The 26179-nt window shown below is 41.0% G+C and overlaps 1 protein-coding gene across 1 annotated transcript in view; it reads right to left on the reverse strand.

Annotated features, from left to right (window-relative positions):
- Nucleotides 1-17065, reverse strand: part of LOC104941794 (serine/threonine-protein kinase MRCK alpha-like) — a gene marked incomplete at both ends in the record, with an annotated part of 28831 nt that extends 11766 nt beyond the window's left edge. Inside the window, 4 exons of the mRNA XM_010766934.1 lie at nt 4438-4586; nt 6424-6519; nt 9043-9126; nt 16974-17065. Of these exons, the coding sequence (XP_010765236.1) occupies nt 4438-4586; nt 6424-6519; nt 9043-9126; nt 16974-17065 (421 nt within the window). The remainder of the gene's footprint in view (nt 1-4437; nt 4587-6423; nt 6520-9042; nt 9127-16973) is intronic.
- Nucleotides 17066-26179: the final 9114 nt, after the last annotated feature.

A 26179-nucleotide genomic window follows, 5' to 3' on the forward strand; every position in this document is an offset into this window, starting at 1 on the left:
GGGGGGGGGGGGGGGAGAAACTCACAAGGCTTTTTGATGTTAGCCTTTGCAGACCATTTACATGCATAAAAACCTATAGAGCACACTACAGGAAAAGGAAAACCCCCAAAAGCCTAATAGGGTCAATTTAATCTGCAATTATTTTCCATCTCTTTATTCTTTCTTTGTTTTGACATTGAACTCACATGCTTCATAGTTTAATCACTAAATTGTGTTTTGTTACAATAGGTCTTATTTGTCTTTTATTGTCACGAAAGTGTGCATAAAAACAGGTGGATGGATGGTGTAGGACCTAGAGAGAAAGAAAGAGAGCTCGATCCTCTCTTAGATCACTCAGCTGTGTAGAGACACATGGCGCTGATCAATAATAAATCACACAAAGGCTGCAATCAATAGGAAAACACACACCATGGCTCACATGAGCACACAGTATTCTACTGTAGTAAGACCACACTCAGAAAAGACGCGAGCCGTCACACTGTCACAGGCATCTTATTTCATTTAAGTGAGTGGTAATTCGTCTTCCTCTCTCCATGACAACAAATCTGCCCCTCTCTCGATCCATTCACACTGCCGTCCCTCTGCACCAACCCCCACCTCCACCCTCACTCACCAGAATCTCACAGAGTGTGTCACACACACTCGTGGCAGACAGATGTGGTGCTAGGCAGCACAAAGCCATGCTGAGTTGGCCCATTGAAATGTTAGTCAGGCCCCTCGGGGAGGCCATGCAGATCACTGACTACTGAATAAATGAACACACACACACACACACACACACACACACACACACACACACACACACACACACACACACACACACACACACACACACACACACACACACACACACACACACGAAATGGGAGTCGGGCCGAACATGAGTGTGGGCACGCCCTATTCGGAGTGGTGTGCGCCACACCGTCGGGTCTTTTCTGCCGACCTGACGCCTGTTGAATCGGCGTCGGGAACAGCACCGGAAGTCGGACAAAGGGATAACACTGATTGGCTGTTCAGCTAGCGAATCAGTGCATGAGAAGCGTTAACGGAAGTGAGGGAGGTAAACAAATGATTTAAAATGGAAGATGGAACACACACGGACGGCTATTTCACCTCATCGGTTTATAGAGCTTCTGTTCGTTCATGTTTTCAATGGACGAGAGTGAAAATGGAAAGAAAAACGCTATTTGTTGTTTGTTTATATCATGGAGTCTGTTCTTCTTCTCTGTCTTCCGGTTGTTGCCTCTTTTGAATGATGAATACACACTACTGCCGCCTGCTGGTAAGGAGAGTTATTGCCACTCACGCATTTGCAGTTCATACGTGCTCGGCTCGGATTTGCGGTGTGTTGCAGTGCGCGAAGTCGGCAAATACGCAGGAGAGTCCGGCGACGCAACAGTCGGTGTCGGCGTTGGCGACTTCTCAACTGTCGGGCCGGTGTATCTGGGCCTTAACGCACACTGCCTCTCGTGGGACTCAGCTGAGGGTTCAGAAGGTTGACCTCAAGGCTCTTCTCTCTTCATTTCTTTCATCTGGGCCCTTTTCAACTTAATCAGTGTCAACAGGACTGCAAATATTCATTTAAAAATGGGCCAACGTTGTGGCAAGGTCAATGACTGCACAATAAAAATATTACGCATTAGGGGATCTAAAATTTCTTAATTTAGACATACGGGGTAATAATACAATGATATACTCAATACACAATCAGCCATGTAGTTTCTACCAAGGTAGCCCTCCCTTTAATATATTTGACTGCAATGGTGGAATAAGGCAGGTCGGTAATCAGTGGCATGAAATACACAGACAATGGAAGAGTAAACCTAACAGCTATTGCATCACTAAGGCATAACATTGGGAAGTGTTATAAACATATTGCAGCACCCTGTCTGGTAAATGAATGATGAAAAAAAATATATAAAATAAAATATTCCTTCCTTCTCAAGCTTCTTTTCTTTTTTAAAGCATACAAACTAAACAAAAAGGTGAACATCTAGGCCACCATATCAGCCAGAATATAAGACTCTTTTTTTCCTTCTGGACATAATGTTTGAGTAAGTGAGCTCATACTGCTATTCCAGAGAAACCTGAATGATCACCAGACTGTTGCATTATTAGTCACTAGTAGCCTTAATGGAGCTAGGCTATTAAGTTTCACTGCTGGTGCATAGTGAGTCTGTTAGAGCTGGTCAGCACTAAAAGTGTTTACTTCTCCCAGTTGAACCCAAAGGAGCTTTTGATGGCTTGTGTAGTTTGTTTTGTTAAAGAACTACAGCCGGCCAGCTAACCAATCAGAGCAGGCTGGGCTCTGGTTTCAGACAGAGGGTGAAAAGGCAGTATGAGAAAAATAAAGAGGTTTTTGAACATTAAAGCTTGAAAACATGTCACAGTAGAGGCACAACATACTAATATAAACCTGAGAATAGTAGATCGTCTTTAAAGTGGGTCACAGTAGAGTTAGTATTAGACCTTAAATGATCCCAGTAGACCCACCGACCACTAACAATTGTAATTCCTAAGAGAAAACTACGGTATTGCCTATTTGTATTTCCAAAAGTGGTTGCGTGTGTTTTGTGTAACAGAAAGTGAGCCATGAATTCATTTTTTTTTTTTTTACGTTATTAGAGCTTTTCACTTACAAGGCTGCTGCATTGTATTGTAACTCAGTCACAAGAATTGGAAACAGACCAAACTCGTGCACCGTCACCGGGGTAAACACGCCCTGAAGGTTATGCACCCAAATACGCAGTCACTCATCAGACGGGCTCAGCCTGCAGGACACACCCTCCTCAGGGGACCTGGCCGTCTCCACCCTCTACACAGCAATCTCCCACGAGTGTGTGTGTAAGTGAGAACACAGGAGTAGTTGAGGGGTTGGTCCATGGGGGGAGGTAACGGCACCACACCCCCACCCACACACCTCCCATACCATATCATTACTGTCCCGAAGCGTCCACGAGGAGAGTCAAAGAGAAACTGTCCCCTCCTCCCCGTCTTTTTTTTCTTCCATGTACTATTCCGTCTCCACTGCCACCACCAACCCCCCCCACCGGCCCCCAGATAACACCATGCAATTAGTGGCTCCCTACTCTCTTCTCTCTCACTCCCTTTCTTTACTTATACATTTATATCTAGGTCTCTGAAGAACTCGCCTCTCAGTAGGTTTCTCTCAGTCTCATGTTGCAGCGGCGTATTAGAGATCAGAGTAACAACAGACGCACCCAAAACGGAGCTATCGAACCGTTGATCTGACCCCTCCCTCGATATTCATCCATCTCTCATCTGTCACTCCGTTTATCTCACCCTGCCTTGCTTCTTCAACTAAATTGCTGTGCAATTCCCCTGGCGACAGCAACACTGTAATTGTGTTAACATGCCAATGTGATCACTTCCTGTCTGGCAAAGACAAATGTCCTGTTCCCAAGGGCATCTTTTGTTGGCTGACAAATTATTCAAACATCTACAGGAAAACCTCCGCAGGGTGTGAACAAACTGTTTTAGGCTGTTTGTTGCTTTAAACCAGTAACATGCCTTTGTTGCAACTTTGGGACAGCTGATGTACCATCACCTATTAGTTGACATGCTAACACGTTAGCAATTCCTTATTTTCAAATAAAGTGACTGGGTAACCAGGCGAAGTGTTTCTCACCACCTGATCACTGTAAGTTCAATTTTCTCTGTCTTTTAGCTGGGATTTTAGGCTATTTAGCCACTAAATGTTCCCCAGATTCTTTTGAAATATGTCTGTCTGCTGTTTGGTGCTTAGCAGGTAGTGCACAGCATGTTTGTAGAACCTTTTCAGCTAAACTAAAAGCATAAAACCCACTTTGAATCTCTGAAGATGAGCAGAATCAGGTGTTTATCATCAGTGGGGTTTTTTGTATTACGAGTAACACATTTCACATTATCGCATGTTTTCACTTGGAGAGATTACCGGTATACCACAAATGATTATAGCCACTCTATGTATACTCTATATATTTAGTTCATACTACTTCTCTTTTACTTAAGTAGAAGTTAAGATCCAGGACCTTTTCTTGTAATAACATGTTGTGTGGATGATTAATGAAGGGAATGATGAGTATATCTTCCAGCAACGCACTTATTTCCTAAGCCTCTCACACACAAACCCCAATGTGAATGCTCAAGTGCGAAATAACAACACACGGAGGAACACAAACTAATATACTCTAATTAGTCAGTGGTATTGACCACCTTCAGTGAAGACTGAAGTCAAACATGTGCACGCTCACTCATCTGATTTTCATTTAGCTTCTCACCCCTGCAGGAGAATTGCCCACACAGCAATAATAATGTGAATCCACAGAACATCCATCATCAGGACCTAATGCTCAGTGTGTTCCTCCCTCTGAATGATTACAGACACAAACACAGTAGCACCTCCTAACATGGAATCACACTCTGCCTGCTCCTCACCTGTGGACGTAGTGTAGCTGGTGAACAGAGTCGATGGCCAGCACCATTTCAGCCAGGTAGAACTTAGCCATCTCCTCCGGCAGCCGGTCCTCAAACTTACTGAGCAGAGTCAGCAGGTCACCACCCACATAGTAGTCCATGACCAGGTACTGGAGAGACAAAGATACAAACAGAAAGAGAGAAATTAGACAAAATGCCAACTATGAAAATGCAGTACGGTTCTTCCTCACTTAATTGTCACTTTCCAGCTTTCTTAAAGCCCAAAAACAACAAGCCGATTAGTGGCCAAGTTGGAGCTGTCTGTTGCTGAGCGTTTTTCGGCTTAGTTTTTGGGATTCGTCTCACACTGTTTTGCCTTGACCTCAAAGCCGATTCTACATGTTTAATTGTTCAGAATAAGGGAATCAGTGCACAGGGAAGAGAACGAACAGACGGTAAATAGAAAAGAAAGTAGTTATGATCAGCAAATGCTGCTTATATCTACAGACCTAAGTTGCTCCTGTGTAGACTAATGCCTCCTGCCATAATGGAGTTATTTCCTCTTACCCACGTGCAGAGCTCATGTGATAGATGGCTGAAGTCCTTTCAGTATGCTCAAATGCCGCTTTTGGTTTTGAGTGCCAGTGACTTTTTTTAGGCAAAATGGTGGCAAATATAAGCAAACAGGGATTTGTTAATCTCTAGTTGTGCCGAACTTAAGTGGATAATAACAAATTGGGTACTGAATTAATCTGCATATGATCTAGTTAATAATAAAAGCAGACTTTTCTATGGAGTTTAGCTTTTAAACCTTGACAAAGATAAGAATGTGGCCTACAACAGACTAGCTAATGCTTGTTTTTAGCCTGGCTAGTTGCCAGAAATTCCTTTTGCTGCTAAAGCGGTTGTTTATTACTTGTGGCGCGTACCGGCACTTTAAGAGAAGCAAAAAGACAGCAGAGAAAGACAGAACAAAACAGTCAACCCAATTATGTTTTTCAAAAATTGTGAAACACCACAACCACCAGAGTTCATTCAGCATGCAGTCATAAATGTGCACAAAAAATGTTAGGCTGATGGATCAAGCCGTATGCAAGATTAGTTGCAGACAGACACACATGTGACCCAACACGTGGTCCCCTCTGGGAGTTAGCAGAGATAATGACAGCTACGGGGAAAGAAATGAATTTGGGCGGAGAATAGAATCAATATTAGTGAAGCGTGAAACAGTGAGGTGCTGTATGTAGAAAACAACACTAGAGTTTCATAGACTAAAGTCAAACATATACCACCCTTCTTGGCCTCGCCTTTCTCAGTCCTCTCTCCCTTTTGCTCACAGTATCATTACTAGAGAGGGGCAGCCAGCTCTTAAATGCTTCTAAAGTTTGCAAGCTTTTTCATAAAAATAGACGGCTGTACGGGCCATGCTGAGTATCTTTAAGGCCTTGGGGAGTGTCCAGGGTGAAGCATTTGTTGTGAGAATGTGGGAAATGGAATGACGAGCAGTCCTGGCATTTGAACTCAGGGTCACAGGGAGAGACGAATGCCTCCAGCAGCCAATCGGAGCGGAGAAGAACTGGTCTGCCAGCTCTTTCTTTTTGCTTTTTTGCGTAAATGTTTTTTGGCCTGTTCACATCTGTTGCTCAACTTCCTTCGATTCTAAGTCATATTGTGCTCTGTGGTGAGGAGTGAATGTGCTGGTCAGCGTTTGGCAGGTCACCAGCCATCATGCAGAGGTGGTGCTGTTTTCTATAAATGAACTGGCAGGTGGAGCCGCTCAGTAGAAATGTGGTTGTGATTTTGGAAAGTACAAAGTGCTGAAATATTTGAAGCAAGATACTGAAAACGGAGTCATCGGATAATACATGTTAAAAGTTCACTGGGAGAAGTTAAGGTTAAACCCATGGCAGGGGGACTTCTGGAAATACAATTATGGTGGTTGGTGGAAAAATAAATGTTTTCCTGCTCATGAATACACGGAGAAGAAGAAATGGAGTACTGTGTTACCAGATTATTGTCGTCCTGGAAGGCGTAGTGCAGGGTGGTGATCCACTGGCAGTTCCCATTCACCAACACGTCCCGCTCCTCCCGGAAACACGCCGTCTAAACAGAAATGTAATGAACACATTAAGATTAGAAGGTTGCACAACAGCGATGCATTTTAACCCTCGAGCAGAGAATAATTAGTGTAGTTCTCTGGGCAAGCCTTTTGTTTATTTCATCAAATTCAATGTTACTTCAGAGACGTATACCAATTAGAGTAGAAGGGAAGAAAAAACCCCGACCCGACCACGGATAAGCGGGAGAAGAAAAACGTGGATGATTTCCTATCAATGTCATGTAACCCTACATGGCAACAGTGTGACAGTGTTGGCCCCATCCATTAGGAGGTCGAACGTCTACAGGCTTGGAATGGAGATAGATTGCTTGCTCATCTTTGAGTCCTTTATTTAACTTACCTAGGTCTTGTAAGCTTTCTGCAATATCACATCTTAGCCATATTAAACAGATAGCCCCTTCAATGATTCAAACCTGATTAACACAAGAGAAATTGGATTTAATGTTCATCAACAGACTTAGGTCATGAGGTCACTTTTTCAAAAGTGAAAGGCCTAGACAGCTTTAGTAACACGGTAAGTAAAATAAAGATTTGGTTTAAGATTAAACTGACAAAGTAAAACTTAAATACGTTTAAATGAGACAATTGACATAACAGCACCGTCCATCCAAACGCTATGACCAAAATAAAACTCTACTATAAAAGTGTTAAAATGAACAAAACGTTTTTATCCAAGGAAATATTATAAATATGTTATGTTTTTCTTTATTGGATATTTTAGTTTTTACTTCAAATTGTGTTTATTTAAATATCTTTAATTTATTTTATTGCATTTTCTTAGTTTAATTCCCTATATTTGTGGAAATATTTTATTACATTTTTCTATAAATCTTTTATTTTATTTAAATCTTAACTGTCTCAAAACCCAATTTACCCTAGGGACAAATAAAGTATTCTGATTCTTGCTGCACACTTAATTAGGCACGCATTGACAAGTTGTAATTATTAAAGAAAGTTTATTTTGGGAAAGAGCTCTAGTAAATGGATCACTTAATACAAATCAATGCCACGACTAAATACGGCCACTAATCTTGCTCTGAAAAGGGAAGAAACTCTGCTAAATGTCAGTATTTAAGATACTTGCTCAGTGCTTTGATGTTCTCTGTCTACAGCGACAATTACATGCTTGGCGTGCACTGTCTACAGTACATCTGTTGCTCTACATTGACACACACACACACACACACACACACACACACACACACACACACACACACACACACACACACACACACACACACACACACACACACACACACACACACACACAGTGACGTATGAGGCATGAAGATTGAAGGCCCAGGGGACCAACAGGAATGTCAGACTGTCAGGAAGAGGTCGATGAGAAAAACATGCAGCGGCAGCTCCAGAGGCTCAAGCAGCAACACGTTCTGCAAACATCTCTCAGTGAACGCCTATCAGAGTGCTGATAGTGGAGCAAACACTTCTTTAAATAATCAGAAATCCTTATCATTTCCCGCAAAGATTTCCCCAATACTGCAGCATGGTGCTGTGTCAAGCCCCCAGTAAGTGAGCAGGGTGTGGAAATCATGGATGTATAAAGACGACTGGATACAGCGTGAGGTAGGGCCCTGTTCAATCCTACGGGAGTTGCTCAGTGGCGCATGAAGCCAAAACGGTCTGACTCAAGAGCAAAGTACCCGGATACAAAAGTTGCGGATACAACCGTTTGCGTTATCGTGTAAACAGCACCTAATACAGAGCGAAAATAACTCTGGATTCGGCTTTTAGCGCATTTTACAACGTTTAGACCCTAATGGGCTACAAAAGTGTTAGTGCTGGGAAGCTGGTTTAGTTAAAAAAGTATTATCTGCTGATTTACAGGCATGTCTTTCCCAATGTAGAGGGGGTGTAGTAACACTGTTTGGCCTACAAAAATGTACTTCAAAGTCCGGCTCACTTCCTTGGGCCTTGGTAAATTAACTTTGCAGTCTGAAAACCTTACTAGCCTTTCTTTAAATGCATGTCCTGCTTGTGTAAAATGTGTTGGTCATATGCCTAGTTGATTTCCCAATCCTTTGACTGATCAGAGAGGGACGTGATGTAGTGGATATAAGGCTGGGCTTAATGAGAACTAAAGGTTGCATGTGTAGGATTTGGAAAATAGCCGGTGTGTGGTGCAGTGGGTTGAGCGTTGGTGTTCGGGTTCAAACAGGTTCAAACCCCACTGCAGTCAGCATGTCGTTGTGTCCCTGGGCAAGACACTTCACCCCAAATGGCTCCTGTGGGGATTGCCCACAGAATTGAGTATGTAAGTCGCTTTGGATAAAAGCATCTAACAAGTGACATGTAATTTATATTTTCAAGAGTGATTCAAATGAAGTAATTGTAGCCTTATTTGACACTTGGCAACCTTCGTATGAATAACCAGAGCCCCGCCTCCAACGCTGTATCCAGTTATCTTTATATATTCATGCCCCATATCCATAATAGGCAGCAGGATTGGTGCAGCCCAACACAAATCTTTGTAAGTGTGTGACGCCTACCTCGGCTCGCTTCAGCATCTCCCACTTGTTGAGGATCTTCATGGCGAATACCTTGTCAGTGTTTCTCACTTTTACAACTGCAACCTGCAAAAAGGGAGAAAGAATTGTAGTGTTAAAAAGACGTTAATCACACGAGTGACAACAACGCCAGACGAAGAATGTGACCCGTGTTACGAACACAGACTGACAGATTTAATATGTTACCCTTGAAAGCAACAGGAAACAGAAACGCAAGGACTGCACAATGACATTTCATGTGGAATCATTTTTCAACAAAGGTTTCGTTCAGAAAACAACAAAAATAGTCTTCATATTGAATAGAAAGGTTAAACTCTTTGAATAAGAAAGCCATAACCGCCCTTTTTTTTTTTTGGTGTTGTGGTGGAGCAATATAAAAACAAGAGGGGGATCATCTCAGCATATTCACACTGGCACGGGAAGAAAGGGTTGGAAATAAAAAAATAAAAGATAAGGTCTAGGAGTATTTGGAGAAAGGTCAGCTGTAGGCCTGTCGCGATAATCGATAAATTGACTTATCGTACGATAAATAAAAATGGACTCGATAACTTTTCTGAGCTCGATAAATTGCCGTTACATAAAGATGTGACCAGCATTTTAGCCTGGAGCGCTGTGGCTGCCAGGCGCGCTGTGAGGGGCGGGGCTGACACACAGCCAGGTCAGGACACTCCGCTTGCACGTGCAGCAGCGTAGCAGCCAAATTAATAATATAGCGACAAGCGGGAGACAACGTGTGACTTACTCGCGGGGAATTTAAAGTGAAATGGAATTGGTTACAAAACCTAACTACACATCTCGATTCTCCGGTGTGGCAGTATTTTGGATTCAAACCAAATCAACGAGGCGAACCTACGGACTTGAATGAGCCGGGCGGTGTGTCGCATTGGTTTAAAAAAGGTAGCGACAAAAGCAGGCAATACCACGCATTTTAAACCACCTAAAACACAACCACCCCATTCCGTTTTCCCAGCTGGGAGCAAACACGGCAGCTGGAGATGGAGAGCCCCCGCCCGACAATGCAAACATGTTGGTGTTCCTTGCTCGAAAACTTAGAAAAACAGATTTGGATATGGCCTGTTGAGGCATCTGGGTCTTTGACAGTGGACTGTACACTTGACTGTTGTTTTAAGGAAGGTTTTTTTTGCTTGTGAGATAATGTGTGCTCATATTTATATTTATTTTTATATATATATATATATGAGAGAGAGAGCTCTGTTTTCCAGTCTGACTCTATTTAATTTATTGTTTTGGTTGTGTGTGATTTAATTAATTTATTATAATTTAATTAATTGGTTTTATTTATTATATATAATTTATATATTTTAATATTATTTCACATTTCATTTGCAATGTTGAATGTTCAATAAAAAGTTATGTTTGAAAGGATGTACTTGAATTATTATTATATATTATCATCAGCCCATTCCCCCTACAACTGCTGTGGTGGTGGATGAAAATGGCCAGCCTCAGTTTTGTGAACAAAGTATGTAAAGATTAACATTACANCTCTATTTAATTTATTGTTTTGGTTGTGTGTGATTTAATTAATTTATTATAATTTAATTAATTGGTTTTATTTATTATATATAATTTATATATTTTAATATTATTTCACATTTCATTTGCAATGTTGAATGTTCAATAAAAAGTTATGTTTGAAAGGATGTACTTGAATTATTATTATATATTATCATTATGTCTAAAATGGTCTTAAAACGGTGCCGACAATATTATCGTTTATCGCAATAATTTCCAGAAAAATTTATCGTCCAACACAATTAATTATCGTGACAGGCCTAGTCAGCTGTACCCAAAAACATGGTTGAAATTGAACACACATTTTCTTTTGGATAAGGACAGTGGTTGAAACGGAGGGAAAAGAGAAGGCAGCAAAGAGAAGCTGAGGTAAAAAAAAAAAAAAAACAATAAGGAGAAAGCAGAGTATGCCAAGAAGGAGAAGGGAACAGAAGCGACAGGAAGTGACCACGGATACTGAAGTGCTGACCAACAGATGCAGTCCACCTGGATCCACATCCCTCCTCTTAAACAGCTGGACACTTAAATATGATTCATGCTTCCTACATACAGAGTCTGCAGTTTGGGAAAACTGGAACAGTGCTCTAATCACTGTGTGCAATGATTTGTAAATGGGAACACATCAATAGCGGATGGACAGATTTGAAGTGATTTGGAGGTTTTGGAAGGAAGTGATCACAGATTATTGATGTGGCCTTAACTATCAGAATCTCAGATAAGCCATTCAATGTATGCGTTTCCATTAATATGAATATCTTATAACCTTTAAAAGGAAATCAGCTGAAATTATGTATCCTTTTTTCATTTAAGATCACATACACATGATCTGAAAGTAGAAATTCACATATGGTTTTCATCAGACACAACTACACATAAACTTGTTTTTATTCAATATAGTCCACACCTATAACTTACACAATAACCGTTTTATAGTTGGAACTAGGGCAGGGCGATATGGAATAATTATTAAAATATGTTTTGACTAAATACCTCTTTTTCCATATTTTGATGAAATCATTGAGTTGACTGTTGGTGCTTTGAATAAACAAATGACTTATCGTGTAAAGGAAAATTGTATTAATGTGAAACTAAAATCCTTAAAAAATTAGGATAAGACAACAATTATGCAATATTACAATGTTAAGATATCCAAAATACAAGACGATATTATCTAGTAGTGTATCATGAAATCGGCTAAAAGCAAGGTGGTTTTCCCATTACTCTCTTGAATTTGAAGATACTAAAATCTGTGGCAAACACACATTTGTTATACCTACATGTTTTGTTCAATACGATCATTTCCAAATATTGACACCACTTTTAAAACATGTGAAGCATGCCAAGTGTAAAAAGTTTAGATAATAATATAAACAAACAAACAAAACAAACGTCACGCCATTGCCGCTAAGCTAAAGGCGGCTAATGTTCGGCATGATGATGTTTGGTAGTCTCACTTGGTCACGTGTAAGCAACTGCTGTTTCTGTAGTGGATCAAAATGTTGTAAGGTTGTATTAACCACGGGCCTTATGACTGACAAAAACGCATTAAAAAACCTAAATTACTAAAATACTAGCTTGTTTCTTAAACTTCTCAGCTTTTCTCTCTCAGAGATTGTATTTCTCATGCTCTCTTGTACTGTCTTCACGAAGTAAGGACTGCCAACTACCCCTGAACTGATCATTGCCATGACAAACTTCCGCAGCTCCGGCTTCACATTTTGCCAAAAAAGGAGCTGCAGAAGCTGCTGTGACAAAGCACTGTAAGCAGACAGCCAGACACATGTTCAGGCAAACTTGCTAATTTCTTTAAGCTCATTATATTGCAATTTTCAATTTGACCTCCTTAAACAGAAAAAAGGAAAAGAAGGAAAATATAAACACAAGTAAACAGATTTACACACACACGGAGGAGAAGTGAAACAAACAGGCGCCTTATGCCACAGAGGGGTCTGTAGTCTATGAAATGAGCTAGGGAATGCTGCTAATGCAATACAATGATAACATTCCTGCAGTGTTTGGATTTCCCCTAGTGATCCCTCACCAGAGAGGAGAGGAGGAACAGAAGAGGAAGAGAGGAGGACAGGGGGGGGGTACTGTTCTTGGCAATGCCTGGTTGTTTTTGTCCTTTTCACCATCTCTCTCCACTGTTTCTTCCTTCATCTTCCTATCGGCCAAGAAAATACTTAACATGGAGTTTACTTCACTATTCCCGTACACGTATTCATAGATAAAAGGATGTGTTTTCAACTTCTGCGGTTTCTTTTACTGTTAGTTAAGAGTGTCAACCGAGTCTTCAAATGTGGTTTGGAACCTGAAGCAAACTACAGCAGTTTATATATTTGTACTACAGGCCAAGAAGTGATGACAGTTTAAAAACACACCATCTGCTATAATGGCCACAGGACTGACACACTTAACAGCCAACGCCATTTTTACATGCATTTGGATTCTGACTAGAGTGATGTGTTTATTGACCCAATGCAACAAGTTGTGCAGGAATGAGTCCTAAAACCTGAAAATGAGTTAGCATTTTAACAGATTGTGGTTCAATTGTATTGAAGTCAACGTCTTTTTTTTAATGTATTTTTGGTTAGATCCCTGAAATAAAGTATGTAGCTAATAAACGTTTAAGAGATTTTCACGTTTTGCCAAATGAAACAAAAAAGATGTCAGTAAATACCCCACCCGTGATTGTCTAAAGTTTTATTTCATGACATAAAGACAGCGTTTGTTTAAACATCATCATACTGTCTGCCTTTAGCTTAGCGCAGCCATTTGACTATAATTGTGTCCATTAATAGCCTAATATTGGAGATTGCATTTTAATATATTATCTAGTATCATACACATGTGTTAGACAAATATTTGTAGCAATTTTCAGAGATCCAATAGAAATATCCAATTGCTTTTTGGCGTGTTAGCCTTTGCGATGCTATCTTCTGGTGTAGAAGTGACTGATGGCCCATGACCGAGAATGACATACACCTCTGGGAGTAGAACCTGTAACCCTGGCTTTGTTTGTTTCAAACACTATCCACAGAGAACCATTGGGCCCGTTTGTGTTGGTGGCGAGGGGACACTGTCGTAATGGGGGCATTCTCAGAGGCAGGAGGCCAGCACACACTGCGCCATTCATCAGAGCAGCTCCACAGCGTCACCCACCCGCACCACTTCTCCGCCTGCTGCTGACAATGGGAGGATGAAATCAAAACATCCTGCACTCAGGATCTCTCCTCTCTTTCTGACTCAAGTATTTTTCTTGACTTTGTTTTCCTGTGTCTGCCCATCTGGGTCTCTTTCTCCGTCTGTCTCTTTTTTAACTCTTTGTTCCCATATCTTAGTCTCAGGTCTGTGTTCAGTTTTCTTCAAAACTTCCTACAGAGAAATAATACCTGGTCTTTTGAATTTTTACGACGCCTTTCCAAAATACACATTTTCCATGTTTGCTTGGTCCGACCTGAGGTTAGATGGCTGGTTTTACTATCATCTGACTTGAATATAGTAAGCCTTCCTAGCTTTATGATGCCAACGGCCATAAAGAAAAACTCGCAAATATGCTTTATGGTAGCAGTGCTTTTGAACGTGTGTTGTCAGAATGCAGTAAAGAAACATTTGAACTAGTCCTGACTTGAGGCATTTACACACTGGGGGTATGACAAGTAAACTAAACAAATGTAAATAGCATGTGAAATTGCGACAATTGGCAAATTTGCTCAAAAAAAAGGTGAATTTGAGTACTTTCTGAGTACTTTCTGAGTACTCTCTGAGTACCTTCTGATTACTTTCTGAGTACTTTCTGAGTACCTTCTGATTACTTTCTGAGTACTTTCTGAGTACTCTGAGTACCTTCCGATTACTTTCTGAGTACTCTCTGAGTACCTTCTGATTACTTTCTGAGTACTTTCTGGTAGGGCAGCATTTATGTTCAGGGCTTTTACTGTTAAAGGCAGGAACGGAAGGCGTGGACCTGGAATGCAATGAATTCAAGTTGAAATGAGTGATAGAATTTGCCATGTCGGTTCGAACTACACAGGCTCCATGTCATGGCGTGATGTTGTTTTGTAATCATCAAGTCATAACCCTTGGCTCCGTGATTGGCTATGTCTTTATTTGCAATGCAAACTTCACAAAAATCTACGTTGTTCTAGATTTTGTTTTGCTTTTTCAACATGTAACATTTACCTTCAGTGTGAAACTGTTCACAACAAAAACAACAGTTTGATCAAATATATCGACGCGGCAATTACTGGTAAGGTAAGAAAACACGTATGGTGTGTTGAGACTTATCATTTAGTTTATATGTAAAATAAGCTAAATATTATATTATGAAACGTCTGCCACTAATAAAAAGTTGTCCAACAATATCAACTTGACATCTAGCTTTGGCAGCCAGCTAGAGATCTTCTTATTCTGCTACTATTTCCCCATGTCTGTTTACTACACCATAACAGTAACATCCACATCGCAACACACTGAAAGGATTTTTATATAGGAGCCATGTGACGGCAAAAAAGGCTCTGGAATGTTACCACAAGGTAGCACAACTCATGGATCACACCACATTGCTGAGCACAACACACACACACGATTCACACATGCACATACCAGCCCTCCCTGCAGAGGCTCATGTGAGCAGGTTAGAATGTTTTGGTACTGCCGCTACATGCTGGCAGGTGTGTCCAAGTCTTCATCTAACAATCTATCACTTTCTTAATTTCTCTCCACCAATCAGAGTGGGGAAAAACACCTCAGGAATTCACTAACTTGTTTGTACAGATAGGGAATAACACTTCCGGAGATAAAATATTTGGAAGTATTGAAAAGTATACTGCCTGTCTAAGTTAAGAAGCAAGACTAGCCCAGTTTAGCATTATTAGCTTAAAAACAAGCAGGCTTTAACATACAAATTCCTTTTGATGTTTGCCGTCTTGTTTTGGTTGGTGTCTTCTGGGTGAGTGTGGGGGCTGACCACCAGCAAAGCCTAACTGGACAAACATCATGCTAACCTCATCTGGTTGCCATTGCTTTACAGAGCCTCCAGTGTTGAGAAAAAAGGAGATTCTCAATGCAATTCTGCACAAAGTCAGCTATGTCTTTGCAGGATACTGACTTTATGTAAGAGTCTTGGCCCGTCTTGGCCCGAGGACCACAATACCTGTTCGACCGACATTCCCCAGCTTTGACATCATTACCTGAAACCAAGCGACACATGTATTTCCACCTCCCTACGGGCATGCAAAAGCTGAAACTAACAAAACTAGATGGTTTCACTGGCACTGTAATCTCTGCTCATGGGTTAAATGTGAAATAAGAATTAAAAAGTGTTTAAGCTGCAAGTAGAGTCATGCAGCAGAGCAATACTACGCACTGCTGCTGGAATGCAGCAGAAGGTAATCTCCTATGAAATACAACAACACTGCCTCTTATTGCTTGGGCATTAAGGTATAAAAGAATATACCGTAATTTTCGGACTATAAGGCGTACCTGAATATAAGCCGCAGCAGCTAAATTGAATGATGTGTACATATATAAGCCGCATTGGACTATAAGCCGCAGGTGTTTTAATGTTTAATTACCATATGTAAGGGTTTGTGCAAAGAGGGGATTGTCGGGAAAGAGATGGCTGTTTGAGGAAGCTCCGATTTATTAACATTTCAACAAACAAGTTGCATATTTGCATAACGTATTCAAGTGTTAGCATTTAGTGCAATAGTAGCTACAGAACATGTACTGTGCTGTGTAAACTGTACTGTATCACATAGCGTTTCAGACACACAAACTTTTCAACTTTCAAACTTAAACGGTGCGCTCCCAGCGCACGTTTAACACCTTTGCACAAACTGTCTCGCTCTCGTAATGTATGTCTGTCTTGCTCTCGTTCCGTCTCCCGTACCACTCTCGGTTCCACTTTTACGCGCTACCTGTCTCACTCTTTTCCGGCCTCTAGCTTTTCCTGCTGGAGCCCACCGCGGACCGGCCATAGAGCCCATAGAGGTTAGACTGTAACCTGTAAAATCCATAGATTTAGGAGGTCCCCTAGTGGCCGTTAGCTGTAAAAATCCATAGATTAGCCGCACCGTTATATAAGCCGCAGGGTCGAAAAATGGGGAAAAAGGCGCGGCTTATAGTCCGAAAATTACGGTAGATTGTTACTGGTAGGTACTGTCCCACATCATAGAGCAAAATCTATGTCTTAAGAAAGAAGTTCCATATTTGAAAGACAAATAACACTGCACACGACAAATCCGTACAAAGCCCCTCCATTAACACCTGCTACTCGTTCAAAAGAGAAAAAAGGGGAACCCTAATTGCAGGTTCTCACCATGTATGGTAAAGGTTTGCTGCATGTTTAGTGTAAAAACCAGAAGGTATATTACCTCTCCGAAGGCTCCTCGTCCAATCACCTTGAGGATCTCAAAGTCTTCCTTGTGCAGGCGCATCTGCTTCACTTTGGAAGTGAAGGGTTTAGCTGTAGAGAGAAGGAACATATTAGGTTCAATATAACAGGCCAAAAGTGATGCATAAAGGACCTTAAGCAAAGGAGACACATATATAGTCAGATCACAGAACAATATAGGGAATGTAGGGCAGAGGAAGCTATGATTGATAGGGAAATATCAAAAACAACCAGGATTGGAAGGATAATATTGTATTGAATCAGAAAGACAATTTGATGCTCTTTTTCCATCTGTTTTCAGCAGTATTTTACATAGGAGGTATTGATTCTGCTAACACCTTCTAGATTGTAGAAGGAACATGAAATTAGACTTGAGATAAAAAAGTGAAAAACAGTGCTGCTCTATTGATAAGCAGAGAACATGCTTCAGGATTCTCCGCTCAGTAGGTGATTTACTGATCACTTTATACGTTGGCTTAGCAGAACATCACAATAAAACCTTGGGAGTGTTTACGAGGGGGGAAAGGGGCAAACAAGCTAAATCTATCACTTTCAGTAGGAGCAGGAAGTCAGTGCTTTTCATGTTTGCTAACCAATTCCATGAGTTTTGATTGACAATTCTGTTGCCCTGACCTGATGGAAGCTCTGGGCATTTTCTAACAGTTACCCAAAAGGAAGGGAAAATACCCTTGTCCTATGACCTGGGCTTATGGAAAAGTCCTTGTGCTAGTCATGTGGTAACCCACAATATTCCCATAGCACGTGAAAGGCTGCCATGCCATTTTAAATGTTCTTTATCAAATTGTTAGAGACCACCTGGACCACTCAGAGCACATGACCCGGACACAGAGCGGCTGGGTGATAAAGCTAGCTATTGTTACGCCTGCAGTTATGGTTCCTGGTGGAAAGCGGACTCGAAAGCTAACACAGATTCCATCTATGGCTGACTAAGTCGGCATTTCCCTCATGTGTGGAGAGCTATTGAAACACTTCCTGGTTAACTGATCCCAGCATGCCATGGCAAACCTAAATTTGGCAGCAGGGTCAGCGTACTGGTGACATTGACACTGATTTTCTGAAAACAGACCTTTTTATTTTTGAAAAGTGTACTGCCTGTCTACATGAAGCAGCAAGTGTAGCATTATTAGTATACACTACAGACAAGCATGCATTCACATACAAATTCACTAAGCGGTTTGGATAGACAAAATCTCCATCCACTATAGACAGCCTTTTTTGTTTTGGTTGGTGTTTCCTGGGTGTGTGTGGGAGCTGACCACCAGCAAAACTAACTGGACAAATATCAAGCTAAACTCATCTGATGGCGTGACATTACAGAGCCTCCAGCGTTGGGAAAAAAGGAAATGATCCCACTGTGAAACAGAGTAATGCCTGCTGAAATAAAACAAACAGTTCACTCGTAGCTCAACAATTTGTACTTTCACACTCCCTCCTGACTCCGCTGACAGCTACAGTATGACCACAGTGCAGTGGGAAAGCAGGGGCCAGTGCAGTGTGCCGTGTCCTGGTACACATTAATACAGACCATTTACACGCAGATACAAATACACAAGAAACAAGGCTAATGCACTGAGTAAGGCTGGGAACACATGGCAAGGAAACTCTTATTTCATGAATGTTCCTGTAGACCAGTTACAGAGCCAGTAGATCAGGAACATCATCACTATTCAGTGATTTAGTGTCAGGGAAGTGACCAGGACTACACCACAAATCTGTCAAAACAAACCAGGCTGACAGTAGAGTAGGGCAGTGATGACATATTTTTGTAGGCCAACCCTGAAGTTAGAATTGCAAGTGCTCTGTCGACAAAAAAGATATTTCTCCATAGGATTTTATAATACTTGGTAAAAAGGTAACACTACCCTATACAATCTATATCTGCCTATCACTACCGTTAAGCTAAAGAAAAAAATGACACATAGAAGCCTTGGACATTTATGAGTGGGGTAGACTTTGAGACAAAAAACCGAAGTGGTAACATGCCAACTCATTTCTGGGTTTTAGGACTCATCCCTTAATCACTTCCTTTGACAAACCACTTAATTGTTTCTTTCTTTTTCAGAACGCTTCCCTTTTTCATACTCAATCTAATAGTGTGGTATCAAATAGAGAGAAGGCTGAGAAGTCAGTGAAGACTACGGTGCACTGGTTGGCAAAATACAGTGTCAACACAAAATGCTCGACTCAAGATATTAAGATGTTGTTACAATATGTGCATGTCATATCAACAAACAAAAAAATGTTCGTCCCCTATTAGGACAATTCAGTATTGTCTGATTTTATGATCACGTAATGTCTTTGATTCATGACAAAGGGTCCAATGCCAAAGTGCCTGGCAGACAGACTTCTAAGAAACTAGTGAAATTGACCACCAGTTGGCTCAGTGCAGGTTCTCCTGCTGAGCCAATTTGTTTTATCCGAGTATCTGCCAGATCTCTGTATGTAAGCCAGCATTTCTAACCTGTCATGTGTGCCAGGGTACAGGGTAACAACAACAACTGAAATCCCTTTGGACTCATATTCATTAATGTATCAAAGCTGCGCAATTATGCTTCAGCAGCAAACGATTAGGTGAGGGTTTAAATATGGCCATCTATGAACATTAAAGAACAATTTAACTTGTCAGGTTAGCTTAAGAGGGAAGAGAAAAAGGGAAAAGACTTGACTTAATTGCTTAACTTGATTTGTTTTTTAATGTAATAATGATGATGATTTATGATAGTTGTCACATGAAGTATATCTTTGAATTCTCATAAAAAGTCATCATAACCCTCAGCGTCATATGCCTTGGGTTTTTTGGGGGGGTTTGAAATGCAAAAGATCTCCAAAGGGTGGAATAATGTCCAGGGCTGTTATATGGGATGGCCTCTTACCACTGTGCTACTAAGGAGCTCAACTTGCCTGGGGTTTAAGTAAATGCATAAGAGGAGAACATTAAATCAAGTCGTATTTTAAGTGCTGAATTCCTCACAATTTTGTCATTTTTTGGTTTGGTATCTTTCTTTAACAGCCATATGAACACAGAATCTTAAACTTGCAAAGGGCATTCATTGGCATAAAGTGTTAGATCACATTTGTAGACATATCTTTGGACACTGGATTGTTCCCTGGTAGTTCTGAACTTGACAGCAAGGGGATAAAATACAAGTATCTGGATCCCTTCTGTTTGAACTGGTACTCATACAGGTAAGAGTAACATGGTTGCAGGTCAAAGAGTAGGGGGATCAGAGCCAGGCTAGCTGAGCGGGAGAAAACACTGATTAGTAGCTGCATGCTGACTCAGGAGCTCCACTAAACCAGCAACATGAGAAATGTCTTTCATCTGGGAGCCAGCAGCCAGCAGGCCCTGTCCACAACAAAGCACAAACTTAGACAGATATGTGCACACATAGTTGGATCTAGATCCCCGCATCTACATCTGACACATCATTGGTAACTATGTTTTCCTCTGGCCTTAGCAGAAATACCACAGACTATATCAATTGCTTATCTGGAGAGGGGAAATAATTGGCTGCAAGTCAGACAGCAGGTGGGTTATTGAAGCACACAGCAGCCATTAACCTGTTATTGTGGCCTGTCATTTATAAATGGAATTCAATGAGTGTTTTGGAAATACTAGGCCCTGAGTCAGAATGCAGGGTCAACACATAACAAGAACGGCCTGTACTCGCTAAGCTCAGCCACATTTACTCAAGGATCAATGTGTCTGTATTCCTGCAGCGCCGATGGATTCATAGCTTCCCTTTTTTACAACAGAGAAGAAGAAATACCTTACAGTGTGGTCATGCATGTTACCTCACTGGCCAAACATACAGGTGGGCCAAAACATAGCAACTGTTGCTATGACAAGGTGTGTTAGGAACCCGTGGCAACGCTTGGTAAAGTGACTGTGTAAGGTTTAGCATGACTGCAGCTCTTTGTTTGAATAACAGTTTTAAAATGTGTACGGCAAGAGAGCCAAGATTTGAAAATGATGATATGTCAGTCACAGTGATGTAGCATAGGCTTTTTGAGCAGTGGTGAAAGTACATTTACTTAAATATCCTACTTAAGTGCAAATTAGATGTACTTTTGACTTTACTTGAGTATTTTTATTTTCTTCGACCTCACGACAATTCACGATACCAACAAATATAGTTATTATATGTACAAATTGGAAGATTTAAAAGAAAACATTTAATTTGCCAACATTTTATACAAAAACTGATTTATTTTTATTTTAAATCATTTAAAGATTTTTTTTTTTTTTTTTCGTTTGGTACTTTTACATTTAATATACTAAAAAGTACTTTAGCTGATAACACTTACTGAAAATGAGTATGTCCCCTTTAAATAAATGTTGCTTTTTGATTAACTGATTAAAGTATCGTATATATAGACTTTGTGTATTTGCAGTGCACAGTGCGGTATCAGTACTTTTATGCAAGTACAAGATCTGAGTACTTCTGTCACCACTGTGTGTTGGGAAGACATCCATCCGCAGTGCATAGACAGGAAGACAAAAACACAAGTGGATAGATAAACACACGCGTGCAGCATACTGTGCAAAATACACATGTTCAGCAGCAGTCCTGAGGATGCAGTGAAACTGGAAAAACACGAGTGACGCCAGCTAATCCACATAGCCAGACTGGTTTAGCCCCAAAATGCTGAGTGCTTATCAGGCCCATCTTGCTCCACACCGACACGAGAAGTCAGAGCCGTATTTCTGTGAAACCTGGTAACTGCAGGCAAGTGTGTTCACTTAGCAGCGGCCCACAAATGATACGCTCCGTACTCACAACAGGCCTCGGCATGGGGCTCCTCCATGTAATGTCTCCAGGGTGTGTTCATATGAAATCTGAAATCTGTGTGTCATGGGTGTAGCAAGTATTACTATGTCTGCATGCATTCTGTGTGTCACTACAGTAAACCGTATTTATATTTCTCTATGCCGTTTACATTCTGTTTCATCGTATCCTTTTTATGTGAACATGTTCTTCTTACTCCTGAAATGTCCTTGAATAATTTGTGTCTATTGCACTATTGTATTGCACTTTTTAATGTCTTTTACCTTTGTGTTAAGTACAGGGTATATTAGGGCGGAACCTGAGACTTAAAGGGGTTATATTATGCTCATTTCCAGGTCCATATTTGTATTTTCTGTCTCTACTGTGACAGAACAGCAACCAAGTCTACTCTGGTTACCTGGCCGGCTCTGTTGTGAAAGGTCAACCTCTTAAAGCTTAAAGATTTTCAGAAAAGGTAAAATCCTAAAGTAACTATTTGAAATATTGCAATACACTGCATGTATGCTGATGATTAAGGGACTGTTGTGGGTGTGTCCATCACATTCTGTGTTTTATGTGCAAAATGGCACACCCACTATATGTCAATATCACAACAAAACATACAGTCACCTGACACATACAGTCTGTGTAATACTCTCCCAAAGTCCCAGAGCACACGTGTGTCACACCCTGCAGAGGTTCAAAGTCCCCACACAGAGCGGGGTTCATAAGATGTTACAAGGCTTTCTTCACTAAGAGAACATTGCAGATCTAACTTCAGAATGACTCATGCAAAGGAACCACTGGGCACAATTGTTTGTTTGTGTGGCTACATTACAAGCTCATTTGTACATGCTACATAAATCATGCATTTCCGAGTATCTACATACCAGTGTGTCATGTTTGCCTTCCCACAATAGTGGATACAATAATAATAATAATAATAATAATAATAATAATATGATTTACTTCTGCCTTAAATGTTACTTTCTTATGTTTTGTATCTTATTCTATTCAACAGCTTAATGATGTCTCTGGTTAACTTGCACCTTGGTGTCATTGTGACCATTGTCTTGTCGCAATTGTATTTCTCTTTCTACTTGCATTACTTTTATTTAGTTCTAAATCAAATATATTGTATGTTGCATTGTTGAAGGAACCTTTCTACTTGACAGTTCCATTGGCAAAATGACCAATCCGACTGATATTGCAGTTTGACCCAACCTTTTTTCTTAGAAATAGAAACCAAAAGAATGGAAAAATTCAAATGAAATAAAATGAGCCTGTGGGAACCGGGAAGGACGGAGAGAGAAGAGTGAGACTCGGAGAAGGCATCGCATACTTTGGCTGTAGTCAGCAGCTGAGCCAGTTACAGTAAGTGTCCAACCCTTACAGCCACAACGTACTCAAACCCCATCCCCAATTCCAGAGCGGGACGGAGGGACATCTGGAAGCCATAACGGGGATTATTTACAACCACAGTGAGGTAACGACACAAAAATGCAGCTTGAGAGAGATGGAGGGAGCGCGAGAGAGTCTCTTCAGGATATGACATGATGAGGGAAAAAGAAAAGAGAGGAAGAGACCAAGGCCTGGCCTTTCCTTCCATCGGACCGTGGCGGGGCCGCTGGGGGGGGGGGGCGAACACCTCGTAAGCAGACTGGGAGTTTGCCTACACAGAGTAACCCTTTGCTGAGGAAAAGCTATGCATCATAAAAAGAGAGCAAATGATAGTCTGGATAACTATGTGTCATAAAGGGCCGCCATGACTAAGGGTCGGATATTTGATTCTGTGCCCGATCCGATGAGTCATCATCTGGCATTTAATGATCACAAAATATTTTGAGTTTTAAGTTAAATAAATGTATCAGCTTGCAATTTCCTGTGAGACCCTGTGGTCAGGCCAGGCTGTAACAGTATAGTATGATTCAAAAGGCTTTGATTTGGGACATGTTCAGTGCTAATGTGCATCTGGCTCCTGTATCAGTTTCCTGCTACAAAAAGCTATATTTCTTTCTTAATGACTTGAAAAAGACATCAACTAGTACTGCACAATTAATTGAACATTTTTCCAAATTGCAAAAATGGAATGTGGATATTCAAATCGCAGTAAGCACCAAATATGGTAGAGGCAAAATATGTACAAATATATTGGGATGAAGTGGCTTACACAAAGTATTCTACAGACTTAATACAACACTTCCTTGTTTGGTACAGACCCTCACAAAAAAACACCATAATCATTTGAATATTCTTCTTAACCATAATGTGAATAATGTTTCAAAAAAGATCATTGCCTCCAATATCATGAATCATATAGCAATATCACTCAAAAGTGCAGTAGAAGAGGTGTTTACTACTCTCAATCCTATTTCATATCAATTAAGTATTAATTTGCTATTGTTTGAACAAAATGCCGCTCTTCCAGACCTATCATCTATCCCCTATCATCATCTTTAAAAACACAGGGCTTTGGTCCTTGAAATAACAGATGCCTTGTTGCCAAAGTACTTCCTGGTTAAATAAAAGCCAGATAAATACGACTGAATAAATAGCACGCCAAGGTCATCAAAGGGAATCTAAAAGCTGTGTGATTCTGACAACATAGTGCTTAAAAAGGAACGACACTAAGAGTCAGAGGCACTTCAAAAAGCCCTTCAAGCAATTCAATTGCAAGCGGTTTAAAAAACATTCAGTAAATTACCTAAATTACAGATGAAAATAGAACCATGCCGCTTTATGGCACAGCCAGATGTGAGCATGGAGGCACAACCAACCCCAATAAATGCTTTTTCCGTGTTGCGCTCTCTCGTATGACACAGCTGTGTGATGCCCGGAGGCGCTGACAGCACCCCAACAAACATTTGGCCATATATGATGTGTGTCAACTATAGGGGGGGGGGGTACACTGCTGAATCTTTAAAGAGCAACTTCCAGGTTAAAGACACCTGTGAATAAATGTGTAGGAGAATGATGAATACACTAGATTTTCAAAAAAATATAAAGAAATATACACTACAGTGACATCTGGCGTCGTTTTTGTAAGAAATGTTCACTTCCGCATAAAAAAGCCTCGGCACGTGACCTCCCGCGTGTGACGTAACACGGGGGACACAAGGGGGACACAAGGGGGAGAGCGGCCGGTGTAACGTATTAATAAACATGGATCCCAATGCTAGTTTCGACACAGAAGACGTTGAACATGAATATTCGAATGCATATGACGGACCACAACCTTATAATTATGAGCCTGCTAGGCGTCCAAGAGACCAGGAGCAGCCAAGGATTAGAAGAAACAACGGCCATCGGAGAGAAATTGAGCTGTGGTGTGAGGAGAACCAGTGGAGAACTGGGCAGCTATCTTGGTGAGTGACCGGCATTAGCTACATAATGTTAGCTACATAATGTTAGCTAACGTCACATCACAACATTGTGAAGTTAGCTATCATATACCAGGCTATAACTAAAGTAGCATTGATAATATAGTAACGTTACTGGCAGGACTGTTGATACTGATCCATAACAGAAACTAATGCGCAAGTATCAGCCGTATCTTGCGTAACCTAATGCAACTCCACACTACGGTGCTGTGTACCGGAGGGGAGACGGCTGATACTTGACGATCTGGTGGAGAAAGGTTGTGGAGCCTCCGTTGATATGCCGTTGTAAATGGCTTGATAGAAAGCAGGTGTGTAGTCGGGGAGGGTGCACAGCTGATTGCAGCAGGTGAGTGGAGGTTGAGCCGGGAGCCAGGAGTGACAGCCACCACGCACACACAAACAACACAGTACCGGAGGGGAGAGAGAGAGAGAGCAGCGAAGTGGGGGGGGGGGAGACAGAAGTAATACGGTTTCCTGATAAAGCTGTGGAGAGTATGTGCTGCAGGGAGGTGGATGCACAACGCACCCAGGAACGAACGCTAGCTCCGGTCCTTTTTACTGTGGACTCGATGTCCTGACAGGCTGGTATTTGTGCAACCTGCACAAACACAATACTGCACCATGATTACAAATGGTGAAATACAATGTAAAACTACCGAAAAATACCAGCTCACTAAAACACAACCGCTCAACTCAACGCAACTACTAACTATACCCGCGGTCAGAGAGCGGAGATGTTAACCCTTTGTGATGTAATATGACGCGTTTGACGTATGAACCTTAAAAAAAGCAGTTTTTAAGAACAGAGCTCAAAATTGCTCCTTTCCCTCTGAATTCCTGCCCTTATGTCTCAAAACATATCAAATCCTGCATTCACTTTTTTAATTGTAATTTTCAAGCAAGTTTAAGCATAAATGTAGAATAAATAAAAAACTGCAAGATGCTCTTTAAAGGCACATACATAACAATCTCCAGGCGGAGAAACTCGACTTGAGCTCCGCTGCCGCCATGATAGT

This window comes from Notothenia coriiceps, unplaced genomic scaffold (assembly GCF_000735185.1).
Source record: "Notothenia coriiceps isolate Sejong01 unplaced genomic scaffold, NC01 NC01_scaffold00003901, whole genome shotgun sequence".
Lineage (NCBI taxonomy): Eukaryota > Metazoa > Chordata > Actinopteri > Perciformes > Nototheniidae > Notothenia > Notothenia coriiceps.